This window comes from Stigmatopora nigra, chromosome 18, assembly GCF_051989575.1.
Source record: "Stigmatopora nigra isolate UIUO_SnigA chromosome 18, RoL_Snig_1.1, whole genome shotgun sequence".
NCBI classification, from domain to species: Eukaryota; Metazoa; Chordata; class Actinopteri; order Syngnathiformes; family Syngnathidae; genus Stigmatopora; species Stigmatopora nigra.
Window position 1 is genome coordinate 6,184,768 of NC_135525.1, and position 16,009 is coordinate 6,200,776.

Consider the following 16,009-nt stretch of genomic DNA (forward strand, 5'->3'; position numbering starts at 1 on the left):
ATATATATATATATATATATATATATATATATATATATATATATATATATACACACACACACATATTTTGTGTCAAGAATGGAATAAGGTGATATAAAATGACTGATGTAAATAATAAAAACAGGACAAGTCAGATGGAAAATGTGAAGTGAAAATTAAAAACAAAAAGAATAGATGAGTGTGTCTGCAGTTTTATTCTCCCTTTGTGTAAGGAAATCATTTTTGCTATTTTTCATCTCCATGGAAACCGAGTTCTCCACTGTGTCAGTGATCAAAGTGGTTGATTTTTGGATGTAGACAAGCAAATAGGCATCACACGTGCCATCATTGCAGGGTGAAAGCAAAATGACCTCAAAAGCGTGTGACACGGACAGTAGTAGACGTCCAATCCATTTGAACTCGATTATTGGCTGCTCTGCCAGTTCAAATAATATAATATTGAAAAAAATTGATTTTGAACTGCTCCAGAAAATGAACTGTACACTGCACAATGGTGTGGCCGTTATATTGTGGTTTGTGTTGTATTGATGGCTTTGGTAATAGTAATAGATGGCTATAGTTCCTAAGTTTGTTGGACATTTTAATATTTATTTAAGAGCTAATTTATTTTAGTAGTGTCATGGAGAAACTTTTGGTAAATTTGTTGCACTTTAAAAAATATGTTAAGCAAATTATCAGATACATTCTGATTCTTTGTCGTTCCGTGTCCAAGAACTTTTAAAATAGTGTTTTTACAAACTTTACCATATATTTACTGAAAAAACAAAGTTTCTATTGCTTTCATATTTTGTGGTACTAGTTTTTAGTGAGACCAACAATATATAATAGAAACAATGATAATATAAATGGCGTTGTATTGTCTTGTAAGTAAAACATTATTGATTATTATTATATTTATTATTCTTATTATTAATTATGAGGCTTAGTTTTATTCGGCTATCCTATAAGAAAACCGAGGTTGAGTCAGCTGACTGTGACGTCATTTTCCCTCGACACGCAGAGGAGGAAGACCTTTTCGCCGGCGACTCTGTTGAGAAGTGCGCGTCCGCCCCTACTCGCAAGAACAACAATGTACTACAAATTCAGCGGTATCACGCAAAAGCTGGCGGGGTCTTCTCCATCGACGGCTTATGCCCCCCAGGTGAGTTTTTAGGTTGACGTGTGAGTCCAAAGACCGGCTGTCATGGTAGGCGATGACCTTCATGGCGATGTACTTGTTTGCGACCCTGCCTGCATGAAATGTCACCTTTTCGACAAGCAATGTTTAAGATAGTTTACCAATTCACCCCTCTTTTGCGTTCAAATCTGCTCTTTGAGATTTATCTCCCAAAACGTATCTAATATTTCTATCTGGCAAAAGCCACCGATTAACCTTTTACATGTCCAATCATTTCTATCTAAGTTATCACATCATGGTTTTCTTTGGTGGGACCAGCCAGATGTGTTCTGTCATATCTGACCTTTTGATAAGACTTATCGCCTGTCTGTATTTCCCCTTTTTATAAACTATAAGGATGCTATTTAAATTTGTGGTGCATTACAGATGAACATCAGTCATCGGCCGCCATTGACGTCAATAGACGTCCAATCTGTATTAACTAGAACAGACTGACAGTGACTCAGTGCTTTCAGCTCTCCCAGTCAAAAGGGATTGGACATCACCCGCTGCCCATGGCAATAAAACACTTTTTTTTATTTAAAAGAAAATTATTACAGGAGTAATTGATCAAGTCCAAATATTAGCTACATTATTTATCTGATTTTATAAAATTCACTTTAGTTGTTGCATCAAATACATATACCTTTGTATTTTGTTGACTAGATTTACTGAAGAATAACATTTGCCTGGAACAATAGGGGGTCTTCTTTTCTGCAGGTGAACTGGAGGTCTACCCATCATGACGTCTGTGAAGTTGTTGCATCTTGGCACCTTCATTTTATCGCCATTTCACCCTGTAATTAGCACCTTTGCAGGCATGTCATGTGACGACACGATAATTTCAGAATTGCCCATGCACAGAGGGCCTAAATTGGATATAAACAAGATGAAAGCTCATGCTATTTCTAGTTTATTGGTCTAAAAAAATAAAGCAGATGAGTGACTACTATTGCAGTTTTTAAGATAATTCCCCTGCTGAATTGCCATTTTTGAATCCACTTTCATGTGTACATGTTAGAATGCCATATTTAATTCCCCTGCTTATACGCCATCTGGTTTTTACACCCACATAAATCGGTCATGTCCCCAGGCTAAAATGGTTTCGATTCAATTTTAGTCCAGCAACAGACATTAAAAAGTCGTTTCAAACCCCTTCCTTCAACAATTTTTCATAGTAAGTTTTGTAAATTTTACTATGCGTTATATGTTATTGATGGGGACAGTAGAACGCTCATTTAAAATGTATTGGACTTGTGGGACAGTCAATGGCACTAAAATATTAGCATTTCCAGCCAATCAAACCAGTTTAAACGAATGGGAGATCTACCATTGTCAATGGTTTGCAATAAAATAAATAATATGAAATTTAAAAAAAATCTATTTTGCAGGGTTTGAGGGCAATCACCCCGGCCGAATCGTCTCCATTGATCTTTGCCTCCCCCACGAAAGTGGTCTCAGAAGCCAAGCCCGGTATGGAGTACGTGGGGGCCAATAAAGTACCTGATCTCCAGAGGATGTTCCAGGTAATCATACTGTGCAGCCAATACTGCAAGAATTATTCTCAAAGCCCAGAAACATTTTATTCTCTCCCATTTTAGACGTCAGACGGCATCCCCATTCACCTGAAGAGAGGCTACCCCGACCGGTTACTTTACCGCACCACCATGGCCCTAACCGTAGGGGGCGCACTCTACTGCCTGGTGGCCCTCTACATGGCCGCCCAGCCTAGAAAGTGACCGACGCCAACCCATTCGATTCTCACTAGACACTTTCTTTGGCAATGTTTCCCATCAAGCTGCTTGAATATCTTCAAGTATTTCCCAGCAAAACAACAAAGATTATCTTGACCTGTCGCCAATTTCTATGTGAATCCATCAATGAGCCTCTGTTTCTTTACTGTTTGGAAATTTAAACCAAAAAAAAATGACAGTACTCTCGCATAAACAGAACATAATGTCTAGTTTTCTTTTGTATGGAAAGTATATTTAATTGAATAAATTCTAGGTGAAAACAAAGCTGCTTGTCATGTCTAAGCTTCTTTCAGGGTTGACCTGAAAAAAGCTTTTAAATTCATAACAACAGTTAGTCTCTGATAAATTAACTTAGCAGCTCAGTCCTCAGTAAACAACACCTGTGTGTGGTAAATGTCACTTCTTATCTATGCACTTGCATTTTCTGCCACTGGTCAATAGATTAGATTTTCCAGCAGCTAGCTTCAAGTAAAGTAAAGGGGAACATGTCTCCTTTACTATGTTAAATAAAAGCTAATGTGAGTCATTATACGACGCTCTAAACTGAGTTTGTGTCTACAATATGCAGGCAGGGAAGATTTCATGTCAAAGGTTAAAGTTATGCATGTTTTTTTTTCTGGAGGATACTTATCTCATTTTCTAAACCGCTTTATCCTCATTAGGGTTGCGTGGGGTGCTGTAGCCTATCCCAGATGACTCTGGGTACCCGGAGGAAACCCACAAAGGCCTTAACTGTTAATCATATAACTGTGTCTTTTCAAATGTACTACAGAAAGTCAAAATGAAAACCAAATTTGGACAGGAAAAGTGTGAGAAGACACCAAGCGACCAGTTTTGATTTGTCTTCATCTCATCAGTTTCACCCATCCTCCATTTTGTAAGGCTCTCACGTCATACTTCCTCCCCACTCCTCACACCTCATTGTCTGGCCGGGCCCACCGTTTGGTTGCATTGGTCGTGTATGCTATACTCCCCCCGGCTTCATTAACAGTCGGAGTGTCGTGTTACTGCACGGCAAACAGCTTGTCGTGCGGGGCTCCTGTCCTGCCATAACAAAAGGAGTCATTGTTATATAGTGCTCGAGTGGGTTTTGGAGATGCAAGAGGGTTCATGGAGATAATGCCGTGTTGTAGAAAGACAATAATGTAGCAAATATTGTGTTGGTCGGAGTCTAAAATGAGCACTTTGAACAGAAAGAGCTGCTTTTTTGTCCGTCTACTCATAGAAAACATTAATATCAAGTGATTGTAAAGTGGGTTTTTCTGAGTCAGTAGTTTTATAAACAACTTTGTTAGCCTGTTTTTACCCTAAAACACAACTGTGTATACGTCTATAGGACAGCTTTTTATTCCCTGAAAAACACATTGTATGTACAGGATAGGTAGGGTGTTTCCTTAAAAAGAAAAACAAATATATATATAACTATAGTAAAGCCATTTTTTAAACAAAAGAATATATATATAGTAAGGCTTTTTTATACAATAAAATGCATAGTAGTATATGTATAGTAGTAAGTTCAAAAAACATATATAACAAAATATACATGTTTTTTTTTCAAAATATTTTTTGTGGTTCTCGAGGTGGAGTATTTTTCCAAATTTAAAATTGTATCTTTAAATGACCAAAATTACTAACTTTTTCACACTATACATCTAAATAACTGACTATCTGGGCTTTTCCAGTCATTGCGTCCTGAGACTTTTTTTGGCCTACCTGTCAAATGTCATATTGTCAAGGTAAACTCGCTTCTAGGGCTGAGTCTGAAAAATTGTTCCCTGCAACAAAAAAAAAATCACAGCCGCTCACTCCAGCCAACCTTGACGCTGGAAGCAGCAAATCTAAGGAGTGATAAATCACCTCCACTCGCCCTCTGAACATAATGAATAAATAACGTTTTCTAGCATCCAATAAGACGCTGGAGACGCCTGTCCACAAATCCATCTGCTCTGGGCCTGACACCTTTATGATGTAACCCCCTCTGTACTCACATACCTAAAAATACATTTAATGGCACTAACACTGTGAGGTCAACTTGAATTTGCTGGGCATGTTGAGACATGGGAAATGTAGACTGTTATTTTTGACATTATGATTGGATGGCCATAGTTGCGAATGAGTTAAAAATGAGCAAATTTGCTCACTTAACAGTCAGGATGAATTCAGGATTAATTATAAAGGCAGCTTCAGGTAGACCAGTACACATTTTATTTAAGGAATTAAAAAATAATTGATATTGGTGTCTGGGGTCCCTCTAGTGGTTTACTTTGCTATGTAAACTTACAGTCAGGATATGTGTTTTTTTCATATACATATATATAATGACAGCATATTCACCAGATACAACAAGCCAAGCAAGGCTTTTTATTCATGTAAAATTGACTATACAAAATAACATGGTGGCTCAAATATAACCTTTGCATTGTCCTTGTGTAGGGAATCCAAATAAATAACAGGAAAAAGTGAAAGGAGCGTATGGAGATCAGGTGGAAAATGAAACTGGCCCTCATTTACACTTGTAGGTGAGCTGCTTGCGATGGAAGTGGATGTAAGTGGGCGCCACCACAAGACCGGAGAGGAAACCTGACATTGCGCCAAGGCTGCACGAGATTGGCCAAACCTGGGGAAAAATATACACAAGTAAGGTAATAGTATTTGTATTATAATTTAAATTGGCAAAAAAAATCAACAAAATGAAAGCAGCCTAGAAATTCACCCAAAATCAATAGGAAATGATCACAATTTTTTGCAAAAAGTGACTTGTTAGTACCCTAAAATGATTGCCTGCCACTGACAATGATAGATTTCCTTTTGACAGACTGAAAGGATTTTTTTGACACTCTGACTTCAAACAAGAGACTGATGACCTTAAATTTAAGGTGTAACTTGTCTCACCTGCCAAGGTCTGTTCCAGTCCAGGGGCATGGCAAAGGCCCCAAACCAGGTTCCCAAACCCGTCAAGGCCACTGTGATCTGGAGGCAAGTGTCCCAAACAGACATAGCCCTGAAAAGCAAGATGATTATTATTATTATTTGTTGTAATCAGTCACTGAATCTTTTGTTGTTGTTGTTGTTTTTACGGACCCATGTCGACTGAAAACCCGGATCCAAGCCTGGACATTTGGGCCAAGCATGCAGAGGCAGCGGAGCGTAGTGAGTGAAGACAGGAGGACAGCCAGGGAAAATGTCTCCATTGCAGAACTGCAAAACAGACATTTTATGTCAAGTGTAAGCATTTTTTTCCAGACTAGTTCGTTTTTTTCCTCTTCCAATTAGTACTCACTCTATTAGTGGAGCTCCATAGAGGACCAGCAAGGTGTGGAAGAACAAGCAGGACAGGATGAAGTAAATACAGGAACGAATCAACCTGGACAGCTACAGCAAAAACATGCAAGTCTTGTGAGATGATGGGCTTAAGAACTTTGGTTTATTTTCATGTGTTCTCTCACCTTGTATCCCAGCGAGTGCCTCCTAGTCGGCAACGAGATGCCAAGCAACCAGAAGATGACAACGGTGACCGCAGCCACAGCACCGGACACCGAGTAGATCCACAGCAGGTGGGTACCGTACAACGAGAAGCCCGGGACGAGAACCGCTAGCACAACCGTAGCCACGAGCACCGAGGAGGCGGTGATGGCGTGGGCGCTCACCATTGCACGGATCTCGTGGTCCCACATCCCTGTCCACGGGGGGAAACTACAATGAAATAGTTTATAAACGATGAATAGAGCAAACAGGAACAGTGACGAAATGCAAAGTGAATTCTGTGGGTTTACTTCCGTAAATATGGAGTTGCAAAGATTTCCTCCAATCACGTTTCAGAGGTTAGTAATACGACGTCATAACAACCGGGAGTCCTTTACCTTTTAGATTTTGGCACTGGTTGAAGTGAATTTTTTTATGAAGATAAAATTTTCCATGTTTAAACAATGAAGTACTAAATAAAATCTCTATTATAAAAATTCTTTTATAGCAATACTATTTGCCATCCCCTATTGTTGAAAGACACAACTGTCGACCAATCAAATTTCGCAGTCTCCTTCCCAGGCGACCAAACAGATAGTTGACGTCTGTATGGGGAATAACAAGGCATTCTATTCTTTTCGCGCTGTCCCGCTAATATACTTATCTTTAACATTATATCTACAACTAATAATCATATCATGAAATATGAGTCTATTTCAAACAGAAACAGTTGCTTTCATTTCAACACAGTTGTTAGCCAATGGCATTTTCGGATTTCACGGCATTTGCCCAATCAGATTAGTTGACGTCAACATTACCGGATGTTTTGATATAACAAGGCGATCTCGCTTGCGTCTGAAACGATAGGAAATCAGGCAGTTAGCTTTAATTTAATCAATTTTAGGACAGATCCCACCAGTAAGAATGGTTTGTGAAAAATGTAAGTTTTATATCACACATTATATAACACAATGTTGTTGTCGAGGTGATTCCTGTTAGTTTAGCGTTCTGGTGAAATAACATGTCCGTTTGGTAGCTCTGCGTCACTAGTACACGTATTTATCACAGTAATTTACTCAAATATGATTTGTTGGTTGTGTGTTTTATCTTCTTTTTTTCCTCAGGCGAGAAGAAGCTTGGTAGAGTTATTACCCCGGACACGTGGAAGGACGGAGCACGGAATACGATAGGTATGAAGGTTACAAATGTGTGTATGTAGAAAACATCAGTAGCAAAATAAATGGAGAAAATAAGGTAGTATGGAAGTATAGTATAACATACATACATTTCTACAGGTTACAAATGTGTGTATGTAGAAAACATCAGTAGCAAAATAAATGGAGAAAATAAGGTAGTATGGAAGTATAGTATAACATACATACATTTCTACAGCTCTCATCCTTGTTTGGAAGTACAATCACTGTCAATTCATCTATTATTATGGGAAAATAAATGAGGAAATCTACTGCCAATTTTATGTCTTTTACTTTTGAAATGGACGAAAAATGTAGTCTGTTGTGGACTCCTCCCTGTGAAATGACATAAAAGATTGTTTTTTTGGAACTCACGATAGTCATTTCACCTAAAATAATGAAAAAAATATATCCTAACTAAGTCATTTGGGTGTGTTTTGGTCCTCAAATGGTGCTAAGATCATTTGCTATTTCCATGTTTGGTCTACAACAACAGTAATTGAAATGTCTTTGCTGGTTGTATGACAGAAGAGTGTTGTATTCATTCGTCTTTCAGACAGACATCCACACGTCAATTCATTTGTCACACAGAATCTTTCCAGTTATGTGGACAAAATTGGTTTCCTTTCGTTTTAACCACAACAATCTCATCTTTCCTGCCTTTCACTTACAGAAAGGGCCAATGGCAATTCTATTATTTGAAACATGTTCTTTGCCTTAATCCACTATGCAATATTTTGAATATAACCCTCTTGTGTTAGTGATTTATTAGTTGTTGTTTTTTTTTTGTTCCAGAGAGTGGCGGTCGCAAACGCAATGAAAACAAGTTGCTGACGTCGAAGAAAGCCAGGTAAGATCAAATCCGAATATGAACTGTTTATTTATTTCTATTTTTACATTCAAGTTTGTCTTTTTTCAATATTCTCTTAAAAATGAAAATAATTTAAAACGGAATCATATTTTTTCATTAATAAGTCAAATTTGACATTTAAAAATAGAAAATAAATATTTCACATGTTGTTTTAGAGCATAATAAATGTTGCAATATATTTTTTATAAAACATATTCTTTATTTGCTGCCATTGACAGGAAAGGAAAGTAATTGGCTAATCTCTCTCTTTGTTCCAGGTTCGACCCATACAGCAAGTCCGGCTTCACCACGTGTCGTATCTGTAAGAGCTCGGTCCATCAGGTGGGCTCGCATTATTGCCAAGGCTGTGCTTACAAAAAAGGTTAGTAACTTGGCCATTGCCTTCATCTCTTCTTTTTGCCTTATGGAGAATATTCTAAATCAAATGTTTTTCTTCTCTTGTTCTCTATGAATTTCTGAGTACAGTGGTACTTTTACTTATGAAATAAGTTGGTTTTAGAACTTGTTTCATAACTTTTTTGTTTATAGAGGAGTATTTTTCTTGGAAATCTCTAGATCGTTCCACAGTCTGTTAAACAAAACGATCAAATAAACCCTTTGAAAATGATCAAAGTTTCCCAATTTAGTATGAAAAATGTGAGGAACACAAAAATCCAAGGAAATTATAAGAAAATGATCTATATCTGTATTAAAATGAATAAAAAAACATGCAAAACATTTTCTAATTGTGCAAGAAGAAAGCTAACATTCGCACAAAAAGACCCCTAAACAACTTCCAATTATTAATTCCCTGAGTACCCAGGGAAAACCCACATAGGCCTGAGGAGACCATGCAAACTCCACACAGGTGGACTGACCTGGATTTGAACCCAAGTCCCCTGCATATCACCCCTTACAACTCCCACTTTGTCCCAGCTGTGTGGCCAAATAGGTTATTTAAAAAAATATATACATGCATTGGTTATATTTTTATTTCCTCACATGTTCCTGTTTTTTATTCCCCTTTAGGAATCTGTGCCATGTGCGGCAAGAAAGTCCTCGACACCACAAACTACAAGCAGACATCAGTGTGACTGCGCCCGGTTGGTTTGCGTCTCAAAATGCCCGCTAATGTCATGTTTCCATTTTTTTTTCCTCTTTAACACAACGTTACCTGTAATACCATTTTAGTCGTTGTTAAGAAGTTCAGATTTTTTTTTTGCTTTGATGGTTTTGTGTAATCTATGTGAGTGAATCTTCAATTTCCCCCCAAATTTTACAACATGCAATTCAATAAATGAATTGGTGCTGTCCTATGAAAAACACCAAATTTTGTGTTTCTACGTATTTTGTATTTTCTGATAGAGTAGAAAATAGAAATCACTATTCTGGGTTATTTAGGTATTGTGATCATGGTGGTCTAAGAAATGTTAATTTTCCCCTCCCAATCTGAATGGATTGGACGCCTAACTCTAGTTTCAGAAAGAACACCAAACACAGCATTCAATTCATATTTTTTACTTTTTATTTGGGTAAATAATGACCAAAAAAAAGCAAAATACATTTGGATGATACGTTTTAGTTTTCGTCCTTTAAGACAGAAATCACAGTTTATATTTTACAAATAGCTTATGTTACAGACACTTGAGTATTTACTTTTAAGTAAATAATAATAATATTAATAATAATAATAAAAATGGAAGCAAGAAAGGGTTTAAACAATACCACTTTGTTTAAGCACCAGTGAAATTCCCAACAGGGCGGTAAAAGACTATCATTGCACTTTCTTTTATAAAGATGACATCATAATTATAATATACTTAATAGAAATATTAAGGCACGTGGAATCACAGTGATTTTTTTTCCGAATCGTCAAAGCAATGGCATTGACATTTTTCAAGGTTTGGTGAGTTTGAGCCACGTCGAAGTGGTTTCAGTGCTTTGTGAGGGTTAGGAATTCCTCACGGGTTTGGGGGCAGTCCAGGTAGACCCCCAACATGGTGCTGGTCACTGTGGAGCTGTTCATCTTCTGAACGCCACGCATTACCATGCACATGTGCCTGTAGGGGAAAGCAGATTGGATGTTTTGGGAGGTGTACGGTCAAGTTTTTTTTTCTTTTTTGGGAGGGGGGGTACACTTACGATGCCTCGATCACCACGGCAACACCCTTGGGTTGCAGGGCGTTGGCTAGGCCCATTGCTATCTGCTTAGTGAGACGCTCTTGGACTGTGGAGACAATAATTCGCAAATATTTTTATTAACATTGTATTCATTTAAAAATGTTTTCTATAATAAAAGAAATATATGTATAAAATAACAGTGATTAACTATTAAACGTTTAAATTGATTGTATGTACATCCACGGTTAAGGGTTTTGAGATACTGCAACATTCAATGGAATGAAAGTGTCCCAAAACTTTTGACAAATGAAAAAATGAAGAAATAAATCCATAAAAATATCAAAAATGGAAAATATTTAATGTAGTTTTTCAATTATAAACAAAAGATTAAGAAAAAAAATAAAATATATACAGTTGAGACAACTTTTACAATTGTTGCAGTTACTATTAGTTATTTATAAATCTAGTCTAGTAAGTCTATAAATGTCAATGGCAGCCACTGATTAAAATTTGTAATGAAGTCTCACCTTGAAGCCTTCGACTGAATATCTCCACAATCCTGCAAGGGAAAGAATAATTGGCTTTATAGCAAAGTAACTTTAGAACTCCAATTTTATCAGTTTCATAACTTTTCACATCTATTTTTTCCTTTAAATTTTTTACTTTTAGCTCATAACTAGTAAAAACTTTCAAAATAACACTATAGTATAGCATACTGGATTGATTATTTTGAAGAGATTTTATCTTATTTAACTGTAATGACACTGTCTTTATTATTCTAAACTAGACATGTTTGGCTATTTTTTTCATTCGGATGCCGCGATGTCCAGTCGAGCTATGATGACAAACGCCGTTTCCCACGCTTGAACGTTTTCATGGGAGTTAAGAATCCCGACGCCAAGTTTAGACTTTTGACAATACGTTGAGATAACAGAAGAACGCGCCCAGCCGACACAAATGCGCTAACAATCCGCATGCTTTACTGACCTGGCCAGCTTGCTCAGTCCCACCACTTTCTTGTTAGGAATATATCCGATGTGGACCTAAAAAAAAAGCCCAAACCAAACCAGAGTTAGCCGCCCTCCAAAGCGAAACCCAAGTGAAGGTGTTCTCACCTTGCCGAAAAAGGGCACCAGGTGATGTTCGCATAGGGAAAACATGTCGATGCCCTTCACGATAACCATCTCCTCATGGTCTTCATCGAAAATGGCGTCGTTCAAAATGTCTGTGGGGGAAGAAAAAAATGTGGCTTTGAAATGGAGAATTGTTGTGAAAGTTTCTGAAGGGGGAGTTTATTCCGATGATAAAAAAGTGATTCTAATACCTAATTGGGCAATAGAATAACACGATTTAACCCTTTTAAATGCAGAGTGAGTTTTTTTAAATTAATATCAATTATAATAGAGTGTTGTGGTTATTATTTGTTATTATTCATTCATTTTTTCATAACGCTTATCCTTGCAAGGGTCGTGGGGGTTGCTGGAGCCCAACCAGACTTCATTATTATAATGTTTTTAATTTAAAAAAGATAAATACGTATTGGTATTTGGGACTTAAACATTGGTTAGATATAGTAAATAATGTATTCATTATTTTTGTTTCATTGTATCCATTGCAAATCAGCAACATCTCTGAATGATTCATTTGATAATCAACTTCCACTGCTATTGACGGACCCAGACGTCCAATCCACATTGACTGAAAAAAAGGCCATTTTTGTTACCTTTTTTTTTTTTTTTAAAGAAAATCAACTTGCAATCAAAGTGGATTGGACGTCTATTGCCCAATAATATTCCAATAGAGTGGCCCTGAAACTTGAGTAGAATTAGGCCCGCAACAGATGGGTTGGACACCAAGTTAAATGGAATAAAATAAGAAGCCATGCAACATTACAAAGATTGTGGGGCTCACCATCGACGGTCTCGTGGTAACCTTTGGTGAAGAACTGCATGGCTTTAGCGGCTCGCAGTGGGGTTCGCAGCAGACCCTGGCGATCAGTGTCCTCCCCGAGCTCTCGCAGGATGCTGGAGTAGGCGGCCTGCAGGGCCGGCAGCCGGCACTGGTCCTCAGCCTCTTTGCGGGAGCCCTCTTGGAGCTTACGGTGGGGTCCCGAACCCGCTGCCGCCGCCGCTTTCATGACGCTCAGCTCGGCGAAGCCGTTGTTGAGGTGGAACTCCTCCGCGGCGACATCGTTCGCGTTCCCGTTGAAGTGGCCGTTCATGATTGGTTGTTTGGTGGTGCGCTTTCGTCCCGTTCCGTCTCGGTCCTGTAGCCACTGAGATGCTGCTCTTCTTAAAGCGGACGATCGGTGGGGCGTATCATCTCTGATCGTCGTCATCCGTTACGGTGCCCGGGTTTGCAAGGCATACCCCCCCCCCCCCCCCCCCTCAAGTCACTTGACACGGAGTGTATCACCATCGATCTCTATTAATTAGTCTCGTACATTATGGTCGCTCACTGCTTCCCAAGAAGGACGACGCATGATGACGCGTCATGACTACATGCGAAAAGTGAATGTGTATGTGTGTGTGTGTGTGTGTGTGTGTGTGTGTGTGTGTGTGTGTGTGTGTGTGTGTGTGTGTGTGTGTGTGTGTGTGTGTGTGTGTGTGTGTGTGTGTGTGTGAATGTCGACAATACATCATGTGTCCATCAGTTCATTTTCCCCATCGCTTATTCTCACAAGGCTCGCAGGGGGTGCTGTAGCCTATCCCAGCCAACTCTAGCCACCCTGAATGGCTACATTGAATTGGATTAAATGTTCTTATTGTCATTATACAAGTATAATGAGATTTAAAGTGTCACTACCGAGTGCACAAATTACAACAGCAAATAAATAATATTATATTCCAGGATATTTTCATCATTTTCTATAGGCCAATAAAAAGTGGGCAGCGCCCCTGTCTTTATCAATGGTAGCCAATGAGGCTGAAATTTGAGTTTATCCAAGTTCACCTTTCCAACTGTTGAATTTTCCTTGTGAAAGGAAGACTTGTTCTTCAATAATCCATATCGCATATGGTTTAGGGTGACTTTTCGGTCATAAAACAATGGATGCACTACATACTGATCATGATGATAAATTTTTTGTTGACCTAAAAACAAAGCAGATAGTGGTTAATGGTTGAAGATGGTATCGATTGCTGCAATTGGTGGATTTGTCCAATTTTGCTCATGAGATAACATGACAATCATTTCATATTTTTGCAATGTATACTAAATCTAAATTCTAAATTTTGCTTCACCAAACTATATGGAGATATTGTTATTTACACCACAAAGTGAAATGAAAATATTGACATTATATATATGATAACAATATTTTCATGTGTTTTACATATTGTTAAAACAGGCAAATGTCTAGTTGTGCACCCATGAGTAGAAATTCTGACTGCCAGTGAGTCAAACTCATTGTCAAATATTTAAACGTGATTTGTTTATTCTTTCGCACCAGACAGGTTGCAATGGGCAATACAACAACGATTAAATAATCCACTCATTACGGGAACGCATTTTTGATGGCATTCACGTCTCAGAAAGACTCCACCCTCGTGGATATATAGTCACTTTCTCAATAGAATGAGTCAGGCTTCATTTGTACACAATGGGTTGTCATTACAGTATATCAAAATACTAGAGGACTCTTTCATGTAGAAAAACTACGAGACAAACAATGCTAAAATCAGTGCACATAAAACAGCAGGTTCTCAATCACTCTTGATCAAAAATGCTTTTTTTTGCCAAAAATGTATACACACCAAACCACATCATTTGACACCTCAAATGAGATATGTCCTTTTTAAAAATATTTATTTTCTCAAAGAAGTCACCTATGACCACATTGATACTCCAAAACATAAGTTTGGCTTTAATTCTGAGAAAAATGTTCTCAGATTTCGTATGGCATAATCACTCTCATCACGTGGTCATTCATGGATCACTCAGTCCATTAATGATGAAATCTCACAATGTCCAGAGTAGGACATGTTTGATTGAAATGCTGTTGTCTCATGACATTTGCCGTCGAAACATTTCCAGGAAGAAGATAAGAAAAAAATTGGTTCGTTTTTTTTTTTTCATAGTCGTGACACAAAGGTTCACGTGTTCTTTGGACTCCATAGAGGACCAAATTCTTCCCACTGTCTCAGTTACCATATTGATGACCTTGACCGCTACGCTCGCACGGGGGATTTTTCACAATTTGTTTTGATCTCAACTCACAACACATTCCTTTCACACATTAATTTCATCTACACTTTCTGAGAATACTGCTGATTTTTCAAAAATCAAAAATAGGCATAACAAAAGGCAGAGATAAGCGCTATTAACTTGCAATTACTGGCAAATTTTGTCCAAAACAAAGAAATCCAATGGAAGGGTGTCATATAGTATGACTGATTATTCGCTAATTTAGAAATGGCTTATCAATAACTTGGATTTTCGCTAAAAGAATGCATGATTTTGATAACTAATTACGTCAGTTAATACAATAAAAGTCTGTCCGTAGAACACGTTAATCATGGCTGCCCAGTGGAAATGAATCCTGATTAATACATTGGAAATACACAGAATTTAGTAGTTTTTTTTCAGATGCTGCCAACTTTATTGTTTAAATGTTATTTACATCCATTATCAGAGGTGAAAAGAAATTGAAAATTAGTATATGTTCTTCTATACTTTGAGCAAATGTTTATGGATATCGGTTTCAGAAGATGCTAACTTTTTACAAGTAAAAATATTTGTAGACTTGTTAAATGTCTTGACAATTGAATATACTTTGACTCGGGCCCAAAAGTTAACACAATAAAACAGTTAATTATGCTTTACTTTGAAAATAATGTCATTACTACTTTCACTTCCTGACCCCTAACAATTTGGCCCCCACATATCCCTTACCTCACTTCCTGTTTACATTCGCGTGGCGGGAGATTGCAACATGGCGGTACAGCCGAAGCAGAATCTGTCAATGGACAGCGTGTCCGAAAACGGCTTTCTCAACTTCTTTTTCTCTATGCCAGAGAAGCCGGACACCACTTTCCGCATATTTGACCGCAGCGAGTACTACACGGTGCACGGGAAAGACGCCGCGTTCGCTGCGAAAGAGGTTTTCAAGACGAACGGCGTCATCAAACTATTGGGCTCCGGTAAGATGACTAGCTGCATGCTAATTTACCTAAAATGGGAAATATGCGTGTGATTTCGGGACTTATATATATCTATTTATATCTAGGGAGTCGTAAATTGGAAAGTGTGGTGCTGAGCAAGCTCAACTTTGAAGCTTTTGCGAGGGATCTGCTTCTGCTGAAGCAGTACCGCGTTGAGGTGTATCGGAACCATGGCAAGAGTAGTAAGGACCATGACTGGAAGATTGAATACAAGGTTTGTCCTTTTCATTAAAGCCAATTCAGTATTATATTTAAGCCTTCATAAGTCACTCATTTAAATTATTGTCGACTATTGACGTCTCTAGATGTCC

At 38.0% G+C, this 16,009-nt stretch overlaps 5 protein-coding genes across 5 annotated transcripts in view; 3 read left to right on the forward strand and 2 right to left on the reverse strand.

Moving 5' to 3' along the window:
- Positions 1–973: 973 nt before the first annotated feature.
- On the forward strand, positions 974–3,174 carry cox7a2l (cytochrome c oxidase subunit 7A2 like). The gene is made up of 3 exons (XM_077739742.1): positions 974–1,141; positions 2,548–2,682; positions 2,758–3,174. The coding sequence occupies exons 1-3, from the start codon at positions 1,070–1,072 to the stop codon at positions 2,893–2,895; spliced, it is 345 nt and encodes a 114-aa protein (XP_077595868.1). The 5' UTR covers positions 974–1,069; the 3' UTR covers positions 2,896–3,174.
- Positions 3,175–5,239: 2,065 nt separating this feature from the next.
- Positions 5,240–6,720, reverse strand: pigf (phosphatidylinositol glycan anchor biosynthesis, class F). Its single transcript, XM_077739393.1, has 5 exons — positions 6,357–6,720; positions 6,191–6,282; positions 5,992–6,108; positions 5,803–5,911; positions 5,240–5,527 (listed from the first exon to the last, which is right to left on the reverse strand). The coding sequence occupies exons 1-5, from the start codon at positions 6,582–6,584 to the stop codon at positions 5,414–5,416; spliced, it is 660 nt and encodes a 219-aa protein (XP_077595519.1). The 5' UTR covers positions 6,585–6,720; the 3' UTR covers positions 5,240–5,413.
- A 435-nt stretch (positions 6,721–7,155) lies between these two features.
- Positions 7,156–9,745, forward strand: cript (cysteine-rich PDZ-binding protein). The gene is made up of 5 exons (XM_077739394.1): positions 7,156–7,312; positions 7,497–7,562; positions 8,361–8,415; positions 8,694–8,797; positions 9,445–9,745. The coding sequence occupies exons 1-5, from the start codon at positions 7,297–7,299 to the stop codon at positions 9,507–9,509; spliced, it is 306 nt and encodes a 101-aa protein (XP_077595520.1). The 5' UTR covers positions 7,156–7,296; the 3' UTR covers positions 9,510–9,745.
- Positions 9,746–9,922: 177 nt separating this feature from the next.
- gch2 (GTP cyclohydrolase 2) lies at positions 9,923–12,908 on the reverse strand. Its single transcript, XM_077739392.1, has 6 exons — positions 12,448–12,908; positions 11,652–11,761; positions 11,524–11,579; positions 11,064–11,095; positions 10,558–10,642; positions 9,923–10,475 (listed from the first exon to the last, which is right to left on the reverse strand). Exons 1-6 carry the CDS (start codon positions 12,872–12,874, stop codon positions 10,349–10,351), a joined length of 837 nt encoding a protein of 278 aa, XP_077595518.1. The 5' UTR covers positions 12,875–12,908; the 3' UTR covers positions 9,923–10,348.
- A 2,527-nt stretch (positions 12,909–15,435) lies between these two features.
- msh2 (mutS homolog 2 (E. coli)) overlaps positions 15,436–16,009 on the forward strand; it is a 9,535-nt gene continuing 8,961 nt past the window's right edge. The window contains exons 1-2 of the mRNA XM_077738654.1: positions 15,436–15,677; positions 15,764–15,912. Coding sequence (XP_077594780.1) covers positions 15,470–15,677; positions 15,764–15,912 — 357 coding nt within the window. The 5' untranslated portion in view covers positions 15,436–15,469. The remainder of the gene's footprint in view (positions 15,678–15,763; positions 15,913–16,009) is intronic.